At 47.2% G+C, this 11,851-nt stretch overlaps 1 protein-coding gene and 1 non-coding gene across 2 annotated transcripts in view; both read right to left on the bottom strand.

The window, feature by feature from the left end:
• CDYL2 (chromodomain Y like 2) overlaps positions 1–8,702 on the bottom strand; it is a 179,725-nt gene extending 171,023 nt beyond the window's left edge. Inside the window, exon 1 of the mRNA XM_066348885.1 lies at positions 8,306–8,702. Within this exon, the coding sequence (XP_066204982.1) occupies positions 8,306–8,329 (24 nt within the window). The 5' untranslated portion in view covers positions 8,330–8,702. The remainder of the gene's footprint in view (positions 1–8,305) is intronic.
• Positions 592–698, bottom strand: LOC136381594 (U6 spliceosomal RNA). The gene has a single exon (XR_010747087.1). It is a non-coding gene; the product is annotated as a U6 spliceosomal RNA (small nuclear RNA).
• Positions 8,703–11,851: the final 3,149 nt, after the last annotated feature.

The raw sequence follows: 11,851 nt of genomic DNA on the forward strand, positions 1-11,851 counted from the left end.
AAATGATAAGCCCTGGCCGGTTGGCTCAGTGGTAGAGCGTCAGCCTGGCGTGTAGGAGTCCCAGGTTCAATTCCCAACCAGGGCACACAGAAGAAGCGCCCATCTGCTTCTCTACCCCTCCCCCTCTCCTTCCTCTCTGTCTGTCTCTTCCCCTCTTGCAGCCGAGGCTCCACTGGAGCAAAGTTGGCCTCTGCTTCAGGCGCTAGAATGGCTCTGGTTGCAATAGAGCCACGTCCCAGATGGGCAGAACATCGCCCCCTGGTGGGCATGCCGAGTGGATCCCGGTCGGGCGCATGAAGGAGTCTAACTGCTTCCCCGTTTCCAACTTCAGAAAAATACAAAAAAAAAAAAAAAAAACAGAAATGATAATAAATATTCTAATAAATATTCTCTATAAGTCTTGCAAATCTGATCATGCTCACTTCCTAATTTTAACTCCTCAATTACCATCACTTCCCCTGGGAAACCTCTCATTCCCCCAAGGCTGGATCCTCCCATACTTCTAGGAAACCCCTTCTCCCCTGTACCAACACTTATCCCACTGTACTAACTATAAATTGTCTTTTTTATTATTAATTTTAATGCAGTGACAAAAATATGGAACGCTTCATGAATTCGTGTGTCATCCTTGAGCAGGGGCCATGCTAATCTTCTCTATATCGTTCCAATTTTAGTATATGTGCTGCCGAAGTGAGCACTAAATTGTCTTTCTTAATTCTATCTCCCACTACACCATAAGCTCACTGAAAGCAGCACAATGCCCTCACTTCTATAGTGCTTGGCATGTATTTGGTGTTCAATTAATGTGAAATGAGTGGTGATGGCATTATAAACTCAACCACATCTATATCTCTCTTCACCATCCAATAGATGCAGAACAACCCATATCTTTTGAATCTAAATGTATGTCTCCAATACTAAAATCTTTGATCATGTCACAATGCCTAAACCATTCCTAAGCAACTGGTCAGGCTGCAGGAAGCGATATAGACTCCTTTCAAGGATAGTTTATGCCTCTGAAGGGATGATCTTATGCAATAAAGAATGACTTGACATAAAAGTCTACTTGAAAATAGGCTGATGTGGCCCTGGCCTGTTTGCTCAGTGGTAGAGCATCAGCCTGGCATGCAGATGTCCCGGATTCAATTCCAGGTCAGGGCACACAGGAGAAGCAACCATCCGCGCTTTTCCACACTTCCGCCTCCTTTCTCTCTCTCTCTTCCCCTTCTGCAGTCATAGCTAGACTGATTCAAGCACATCAGCCCAGGCACTGAGGATGGCTCTGTGGAGCTTCTACCTCAGGTACTAAAAATAGCTTGGTTAAGAGCATAGCCCTAAATGGGCAGAGCATCAGCCCCAGACAGGGGTAGCCAGGTAGATCCCAGTCAGGGTGCATGCGAGAGTTCCTCCTCTCACTTAGAAAGGAAAAAAATAGGCTGTCTATCCAAAGGTAATAATTTAAAGTAACTTTCCAAAGGTGGGAGAAATATACATCCATTCAGTTTTCACCAGGTGCCTACTATGTGCCAAGAAATTGATTCAATTCAACCGATATATTTTCTAAGATACTTGTCTCTTCAAAAATTAGTACAGAGATTCAAGTAGTTATATCACTATCTGTTCTGCTACTACACGTGTTTCTTTAATAAGAATTACCTCAGACATGGTTGTTAGGGGAATGATGTCAGTATAAGAAGTAAATTGCATCCTGGCCTGGTAGCTCAGTTGGTTAGAGCATTGTCCCAATATGCCAAGGCTGCAGATTCAATCCCCAGTCGGGGCACATACAAGAATCAACAAATGAATAAATAAATAAGTGCAACAACAAATCAATGTTTTCTTCTCTCTCCCTCTTCCTCTTTCTCTAAATCAATAAATAAATTTAGCCTGAACAGGTGGTGGCACAATATTAGAGCGTTGGACTGGGATATGGAGGGCCCAGGTTCGAAACTCAGAGGTTGCCGGTTTAAGCTCGGGCTCATCCAATTTGAGTGCAGGCTCACCAGCTTGAGTGCCGGGTCACTGGCTTGAGCATGGGATCACAGATGTAACCCCATGATCGCTAGCTTGAGCCCAAAGGTAGCTGGCTTGAAGCCCAAGGTCACTGGCTTGAGCAAGGAGTCACTGGCACTGCTATAGCCTCTGGTCAAGGCACATTTGCGAAAGCAATCAGTGAACATCTAAGGTGCCACAAAAAGGACTGATGCTTCTCATCTCTCTCCCTTCTTCTGTCTGTCCCTATCTGTCCCTCTTTCTCTCTGTTCCTGTTAAAAAAAAATTTTTAATAAATTAATTTAATATTTTTTAAAAAGTAAGTTGTCTTGATTCTTGTGTGATGTTTTCCCTAGTTTGTTGATATTTTGAAGCAATCGCAGTAAAGTGCTCTCACAAGGAAAGAGAAACAATGATGTATGAAGACCTACAAAGCTGGAAACGCAGGCAAGTGCCTCCCTGTTTTTTTGTTTTTGTTTTGTTTTGTTTTGGGTTTTTTTGCATTTTTCTGAAGCTGGAAACAGGGAGAGACAGTCAGACAGACTCCCGCATGCGCCCGACCGGGATCCACCCGGCACGCTCTGCCCACCAGGGGGCGATGCTCTGCCCATCCTGGGCGTCGCCATGTTGCAACCAGAGCCACTCTAGTGCCTGAGGCAGAGGCCACAGAGCCATCCCCAGTGCCCGGGCCATCTTTGCTCCAGTGGAGCCTTGGCTGCGGGAGGGGAAGAGAGAGACAGAGAGGAAGGCGCGGCGGAGGGGTGGAGAAGCAAATGGGCGCTTCTCCTGTGTGCCCTGGCCGGGAATCGAACCCGAACCCGGGTCCTCCGCACGCTAGGCCGACGCTCTACCGCTGAGCCATCCGGCCAGGGCCTAAGTGCCTTCCTTTTAATGTGAGTAGTGACTGATCCTGGCTTCAAGAACCACATGCTTTCTACTATGTTAACCTGCCTAGAGAAGCTGCAAGTTACAGATAAAGAAATTATTATACAAAGATGATATTATAGGTGATCACTTCGCAAGGTATATAAACGTCAAATCACTATGTTGTACACTTGACCCTAATATATTATTGTATGTCAACTATAGCTGGAAAGTAATTTTTAAAAATAAAAAAGACCGCCCTGGCCGGTTGGCTCAGTGGTAGAGCGTCAGCCTGGTGTGCAGAAGTCCCGGGTTCGATTCCCGGCCAGGGCACACAGGAGAAGCGCCCATCTGCTTCTCCACCCCTCCCCCTCTCCTTCCTCTCTGTCTCTCTCTTCCCCTCCCCCAGCGAGGCTCCATTGGAGCAAGGATGGCCCGGGCGCTGGGGATGGCTCCTTGGCCTCTGCCCCAGGCGCTGGAGTGGCTCTGGTCGCAACAGAGCGCCCCCCCCAGGGGCAGAGCATCGCCCCCTGGTGGGCAGTGTCGCCCCCTGGTGGGTGTGCCGGGTGGATCCCGGTCGGGCGCATGCGGGAGTCTGTCTGTCTCTCCCCCTTTCCAGCTTCAGAAAAATACCAAAAAAAATTAAAATAAAATAATAAAATAATAAAAATAAAAAAGACCTATACGGATGAATGAAGAGGGCCATGCTCTAGGACAGATTTAACTTTGATGACAATGGTCTCTATTAGATGCAAATGCCCTCTGCCATCTACAGAGAGAAGGAAGCACATGATTTGAGGCTGTCAGGGAAGGACTAACCAGTTAAGGGTAAGCACCAGCCAGGTGGAAATTTAACCAAATTGTATTTTTATTATATTTTTTGGTTTTGATTCTGGTTACAAAGTTCCACAGGTTTTCGGCAGTCTGCCTCAATCTTTTTCTTTTTCTTTTTTCTTTTTATTTTTCATAAGCCCTGTTATTTCTTAGTGCGTGATTTTGCAAAATACAAGGTGTAAGTATAGCGCTACAGCCAAAATGCCTATGTTCATCACAGTGGCCGAGTCGATTTTTAACTAAATCTCTTTCAACAAAACTAAAATTACTCTATTATTGTTGTTATTTATTTTATTTGGAATGAAATGAAAACAATGTTTTCTAACATACACACACACACATAATCATATGCACCTATACATTAAATAAATATCAATGCATGCATCAATCCCAAAAGAAAGACATATGGCACATTTCATCCTTCTAAGACAGAATTTGGGAAGTATAAATAAACTGAATGTTGACAAGTATACAAGGAACTATCACTGTCGAGTCCATCTCTATAAATTGGCCACTGCCAACTTTCTCTATAGACATATATTACCTTTGAACATTTTTACAAAGGGCAGACCTCCTCCACTATGTTAGCTAACCACAAGGGAGGAGGTGTAAAATATTGCCCAACAGCCATATGGAAAGCTACATGCAGTCAATCCTTCTAATGAATAATAGTGTGGTTCTCTGAAAAGGGACTCACTCACTTCCTTCCAGAGGGAACTGCGAGCCACCTCTACACATGGTGTTAACATCACACAGAGACCATGAGCGGGGAAGAAAAGAGAACAGTGGGTAACACCACAAGGATAACAAAGGTCACCCAATGTACTTCTTATATACTGAATTCAGTCTTCTGTTCAATGATTCAGTCAACAGATACCTGAATGTGTAAGGAGTTAGGGACAAAGAGATGGATAAGACAAGAGAACTGGGTTCCTTATTCCACTGACTATGTCTTCCTGATACCCAAACATCTTAACAATGATTGATTAGAATCCTGGGGTTGCAAACTCTAGTGCTTCCTGGAGCCAGGTAAGTAATGTCAAAGTGAAGGAGAATGAGTACATGGTAATAAGAAGCATGGGGACAATGACAAACTAGAGATCACATGTACCATCTAAAGGTACTCAGATCCATTCTTCTTAGTTACCTTAGAGGTAAAGCAAAATATAATACATGATAGCCTGAACCTGGCTCACAAACTGCCACTTTATGACCCTTATGTTTAGCAGAAAATGTAGACCAGAGCACCGGGATAAGGAATTTCATTTCGTATCCAGACAGATACCTGACTCTAAGATGAACAACCACTATTTAAGACCCTTTGCTATAAGTAATGGTTGTAATACACTAAATGGTGAGATCTCTGCAATAGGGAATAACAAAGTAGAACAATCTATAAAAGTCCAAAATTCTGGAAACTGAGCTTGATTCCATATTTCTTCATTATGATTTTAGAGTGCCATTACATAAACAACATTTTCATTTTCTGGCCTAAAAGCTGCTATTTGGGGAAGGTTTATGCTTTACAATTTAATTGTCTGAAATGCCAACGAAAAAATGAAGAAAGGGTCAAGAATAATGTCAGTAGACACACAGGTGAAATATATCAGTTACAATTGTAATAGTGCCTACTATTCGTTAATAATGTGGTTTTCTTGGTTAGCGGTTACAGAAGCCATTTTATAAACACTCAAATATATATTTAATTAATGTAATGCCAATATTGAGAATTAGATCAGTTTTCTTCATTTTTCTTTCAAGGTTAATCAATGTACTGAATAATCCAAATGTTATCCTTAAATCAACATCCTATTTTTTACACACACAACAATTTTACAGTTAGAGCTATATATTCTAATGTACAATTAGCACTTCTTAATTGTTTTTAAAGCTAAATCTGGACAACAACTAAAATTCTTCTGTATATGTTATGCATTGCAGCCACAGGCTATAAAAATGTTGACATTGGTTATATTCTCATCATTCAATTTAGACATTTAAGTAATGACTATGCAAATAACCAATAAGTAATGACTATGCAAATAACCAACCATGGGAAAATTATTTTACATCTAATACAATTACCCACTACCAAAGAAGTAATTATTGCCCTGGCCGGTTGGCTCAGCGGTAGAGCATCGGCCTGGCATGTGGAAGTCCCAGGTTCAATTACCGGCCAGGGCACATAGGAAAAGCACCCATCTGCTTCTCTACCCTTCCCCCTCTCCTTTCTCTCTATCTCTTTCTTCCCCTCCTGTAGCCAAGGCTCCATGGGAGCAAAGTTGACCGGGAGCTGAGGATGGCTCCATGGCCTCCGCCTCAGGCACTAGAATGGCTCTGGTTGCAGCAGAGCAATGCTCCAGATGGGCCAAGCATTGCTCCCTGGTGGGCATGCCGGGTGGATCCCAGCTGGGCACATGCAGGAGTCTGTCTGCTGCCCCCCACTTCTCACTTCAGAAAAATACAAAAAAAGGAAAAAAAGTAATTATTATTGCCCTGTTTATTGAACTTCAATAAGAACTCTTGAGGTGCTAAGACAGTTCCAAGGCCAGTGTGAAAACTCCCCTTTTAATATACTCGTCTGGCAGCTATAACTACCAATGTTAAGGAAGGCAGCTTCAGATGAACATTAAAGAAGAAATTATCCCCTGAAAGTTTTTAAGTTCCAAACTTAATGGATAAATACTGACAGCTCCTTATGTGTCCTCTTAAGGCCTTCATGATGCAACCTTCCACCCAGGCATGGTCAGCAGCTCTAAGATGACTCATAACAAAAGGTAGAAAAATCCACACTCCCAGACAGATGAGTTTTGTCCCTGAACAATATCTACCTTTGGCCAACGCCCTAAGAGTGCTAGTTATACTTCAGAAAGCTCCCGTTTTACTGCGCTTCAGCTTTTGGTTTCAGAAATTGCTCCACTATATTGAAACAGACCAAAGTGCTTCTTGGGTGACTCACTGGCCACAATCTGACAAGAGTTCTTCACCAGGTTTCTACTCAACTTCATGTTCCTTATGAACAAGGGATGAGGAAGGCAGTAGGGTAAAGACGTCAATCTGCATCATTCCTTCAATGAGTTGCTAATATCACCCATCCATTCCAACTGAGCCTGTGAGCTAGTGGTCCATGACTGGGCCTCACCAAGTCCAGAATCGTCTGAAAGACCCTGGCGGCACAGGAAGCCGAGACTGTGTGTTCTCCATTCTTCTCACACCAGCCAGCAAATCCACTATCTGAAAAAGCTTCAGCCATACAGAGGGTCCAGAGAAAAATGCTCATTGCAGGTGAATCAACCCTACATTCTCTTGTGGGTCAATCACCCCTGCAGTCTTTTACCCACAAAGCTAAGTCCACCCTTTAGGAATGTTACCAAAAATTTTTGCCAAAAGCCTGGAGAACCAGGGTTAGTGTTAACAGATTCATGTTCAGGGAGTCAAGGTCCAGGCTGACCAATGACACTAGTTTCTTGGAGGATCAGCAGGCCTTCTGGCTGAAGATGGTGGTCTCTTAGCTTCCTTATCCTGAACCTTCTCTTGGGGGCCAACATCTCTTCGGGGGCATTCTCCCCAAGAGAGTGAGGTTTGTTTCTTGTTTTGTCCACTTGTGGGAAATACAAATGCAGGCACAGTATTGTCCAGAGCTAGCTAAAACGTAGTTCCCCAGGAGCCATGGCTATTTCTCTACTGTTTCAAAGACGCCAGAGTAACGTATACCTTGACCACTTTTGAGACGTTTGCAAAGTATCCAATGCGGGCCACTACCAGTGTGTACCCAGAAACAGGTATGAACTGAGGGTGACAGTGTGTTGGGAGCGTGGCTCACATCCCACGTCCTCTAGCAACGTGTTACCAGCTACCTTGACTTCCATGTTCTCTTCCTTCCACCTGGGGCCATCTGCAGTGCCCCCTTTCGCTCCCAATGAGCACGACACCCGCAAGGGCCGCCCCTCACACCCCGGCCTAGAGGGCTTCCGAGCCGGTGTCTGAGGCAGCAGGTGGGGGGAGGGGGCGGTGGCCCGGTGGCCCGGTGGCCCCAGGGAGAGGTTTGACGGGAGTCTCCCGAACTCCCACACAGCCGACCCCTTCGAAACCCCCACAGGACTTGAGCTTGGCTCCGCTCCCATCGCCCGCCTCACTCCGCGCCTCCTCGCCGGAGCCCCCGGCCCACATCGGGCAGCGCACCTCCCGCACCGCAGCCCCGCCGGGTGCTGTGCGGCCCCCGGCATTCCCGGCACGTCCGGCGCCGACTTTTACCTGTACTTTCTCCACTCGAGGCGCCTCGTCGGGCGAGAAACACCTCCCCGGGACCGCTACCTCCCCCGCCCCGGCACCGCCCGGCTTCCTCCTTCCCCTCCAAGGCCGCAAAGTAGATGGAGTAAGAGAGTGTGTGTGTGAGAGAAAGAGAAAGAGGGAGCGGGCGCGGGCGCCGCGGGAGGGCGGGCGGGCGGGAGGCGCGCCCGGCCCCGCCGCCCTGCCGGCCGCCGCCGCCGCGGGCTCGGCAACTCCGGCTCGCGCCCGGACCCGGCCCCGGCCCGGTCCCCGCCGCCCGCCCGCCCGCCGCCCGCCGCGCGCCGCCCGCGGGCTCGGGCCGGCCCGAGTCCCCGCGTCCCCGTACCTCGTAAAGGTCCCCAGAAGCCATGCCAGGCTGCGGAACTTGGCTCGCCGGGTGTGCGCGTCTGCCTGCTCGCGCCCTCCGTGCGTGTGCGCGAGGGGTCTAGGGTGCGCGTGTGTGTGCGCGCGTGTGTGTGAGAGCGTGTGTGTGGTGTGTTGAGTAAACTGTGTTTTTGCAGAATGACAGGCTTGGGGGCTGCCTATGCGCAGAATCAGAGCGGGCGGCGGCGGAGCTGGCGTAACCGGCAGCGGCGGCGGCGGCGGCACTAGCGCGGGCAGCAGCGACGGCCGCGCAGCGCGCCCGGATGGCACCGACGCGGCCCGAGCGCCGCGGCCCCCACGACCCGCCGGCTGTGGCTGCAGCGGGCAACGGCTCGCCCCGGCGCCGCCTGCAGGAAGCCGCCCCGCGCCTGCCGCCGGCCCGGACGCTGCTGCCACTGGGCGAGTCCCCGCCCCCCGGGAGCCCGGCCCGGCCCCCGGGGCGGGGATGGGGGGGGCAGCGGGGGCGATTGCCCGGCCGCGCCCGGGGGGACAGGTTCCGAAGTAGGGAAGCTCTTGGGCCCGCCCCACCGCCCCGGGCCGGCTTTGGAGTCCTCCGGTGGGGTCCCCAGGAGTGGCGGGCCAGGTGCTCGCCAGGCGCACCCGGGCCCAGGCTGCGAAGGGGCGGCCGGGGAGACAGGTAGAGGGCTACCGTGGCAGGTCGCAGGGCAGGGGCCCCAACTGGGCTCATTCGGGTCCCAAGTCTTCATCTCTTCTTCCCACCCAAGAAAGGCAGTGGGCACCTCCCTAGGAGACCTGGCTCCTCGGGGCAGCACCGCCCCACCCTGACTGCATAAGCCCTGCTTCCAGGCTGGTTTAAGATGTGGAGGCCACTGGGAGTATGGAAGAAATGGCCCATTCAGAGGCTCCAGGGAGGGCCAAGACAGCACCCCCATAAACCCTAGAAAGTCCTTAGAGCCAGGTTTGGCCTTCCCTCAACACCCCCACCCCAAAATTCATTCACTCATCCAGTACTGACAAACATTTTTCAAAGTCTACCCAAACTGCACAGTGTTCCTGAAAAAGACACAACTGAGCCCCTACCCTCAAGGGACTTTGAATCCAAAAGGAGAGACTAGCCACAGCACACACAGGAGGACTCAACTGTTCAACAAAAATGAGTTCCTACTATGTCCCAGCTCCAGAGCTGGAGGGACTGAAGAAACTCCCTAAAATCCAAGCTCCTTAAGTCACCTCTTTCTACTAATACCATGAATATCTAGTCACCCTTCTGTTTAAAGGCTTCTCTCTATAAAAGATAATAGCTAACTCAGAAACTGCAAAGGCAGGCTGTTCTGAAATGGGAAGAAAGGTCTTCCTCATCCTAGACCAAAAAATGCCCAACTGGTTACTTTCTCCAGAGATGCTATGGATGCTAGTCACATCATCCTTTCATTATTTCCTATTTGTGACACTTTAGGACAAGTCATTTTATCCATCTGAGCCTTGAGTTCCTCTTCTCTAAATTGGAGATGGTGATAAACACCTAAGATGATTTGAGAATTAAATAGCGGATCTATGTATATATGAAGTAAACTATACCAGCAGATCCCCAAAGGTTATATATGCCTGGATCAAGACCCTGAACTTCCCTTGTGGAGAGCAAGATGGCAAAGGGGAATGTATGACAAAGGGGAAGGGCTTAATTCAATCCAGAGGCTGTCAAAACTTTTAAAAGTTACCAAATTTCTCCATTAAAAAAATTCCACGGAATCTGGATCACAAAGTTTTCTTGTCTGGCTCATTCTAGCATGCAGGAGTTTGCATATGCTGTTCCCTCTGCCTAAAATGTCTTTGTACATTGAATCCATCTGGAAAATTCTTTCTCTTCTGGCAGGGACTTGTTTATCTTTGTATCACAAGCATCTATCACTATCCCTGCCAGAGAATAGGTACACAATGAATGTTTGTTAGGTTATTCCAACACAACACATTTTATATCAATGTCTAGTTTAAAAGCCCATATAAAAATGGTGAGAGGGGGGAAGAGGGTGAGGATGTGGAAAATAATAAATAACAAAGTATTTGGTTCAGAAACTGTGGAAATGGTTATAGCAATTCTCTTTTTCATACTATTTCCCAATGGTCACAGTTTCAGATAATAACATTAATAATAAGCAGTTCCCTATCTGTACGTTGCAAAACTATTTTTTGTTGTTGTTGTTGCAAAACTAATTTTAATGATCCTTAATTTGTACTTGGAAATAAATGCACCACCTAGCATGAGGATGTAATTTGGAAGTAGAAGACCAGAAAGAAACTGGGTTTGGAAATAATATGGTCGGCCAAATTTGAATATATAATCAGTACTTTTACAAAAACACCAAAAGCTTGACTTGTGCTGGCCAAATACTCCCTGGGAATGTGAACACAGTTTGAAAAACTTAAGTCTAGACAACATTTGTTTACAGAGTTCACAGAAGGGATATTCACTTTAGACTGACATGCTAAGGAAGTGTTTTATGAAGGAGTGGGGTTGAAATGGATCTTGAAGATTCACAGAAAAGAGTGTTGTAATTTGAGGAAAGACGTAAGGGTAGATGATAAGCAGTTCTGCAATGGGAGGGGTGTGAGAAGACGAGAAGATTGATTTGGGGAAGTCACAGGTCATTGGATAGCAAACACCGGTCAGTTCATGAAGTCGTCAATGCCAAGCTAAAAAGTTTGCAATTTAGCAGTGGAAAACTGAAGACTTTGGGACCCATCAAAAGCATGTGGAAATCAAAAGGGCGCTATAGAAAACAACTCATGGAGAAATATGAGAAATGGACTGCAGGAGGTGACATTAGAGACAAGGACACCAATCGCCATGGTCCACAGTGGTGGCAGTAGAAAGGAAGAAGTAAAACTGGATTTGCAAGATGTCCAGAAGGAAGAACCTGCTGGCTACCAACTTTCATTATAGTTACTCCACCTACTTCCATAAAGCATTTGATCCAAATCAACAGGACTCGATGACTAACAGGATGTCTGTGTGTATGCTGAGAACTGGGGAAAGGGGTGAGCAACTAAGGGAAGAAAGGATACAGAAATGACTAAGGCTTTAAACTAAGTGACTGAGCTATCTAGCCATCATAACACTTTTATTTTGCCTACCCCCTGACCATCACTGGCTTCCAGAAATGCCAGATGCTTCCTGAAGGATGAAGAGAAGGGTCTTCACCCTCTGTGGGAAAGTCAGCCTAATCAATGGACAGTTCTTCTCTGGGTTCTTCTGATGACATTGAACCATTGTTGCTCGCGGAGAATGGAAGATACCTACCAATCCTCCGCATACTGGAATAGACTCTTCGTACAATCAGAATTGAAGGGCAACCAATAGAAATGCAACTCAAACTCATTTAAAACAGAGAATGTATTGACTCACAGAGATTAGAAAGGATAGAATTGCTCTCAGGGTTGGCTGGATTTAAGGTCTTAAAGGATATAAAATGGCCCCTCTCACCAGAGGCGGATTTAACGGCAGGCGCACCGAGCGCACACCCTGGGCCCTAACTTCTGAAGGGCTCCG

This window comes from Saccopteryx leptura, chromosome 9 (assembly GCF_036850995.1).
Source record: "Saccopteryx leptura isolate mSacLep1 chromosome 9, mSacLep1_pri_phased_curated, whole genome shotgun sequence".
In the NCBI taxonomy this organism is placed as follows: domain Eukaryota; kingdom Metazoa; phylum Chordata; class Mammalia; order Chiroptera; family Emballonuridae; genus Saccopteryx; species Saccopteryx leptura.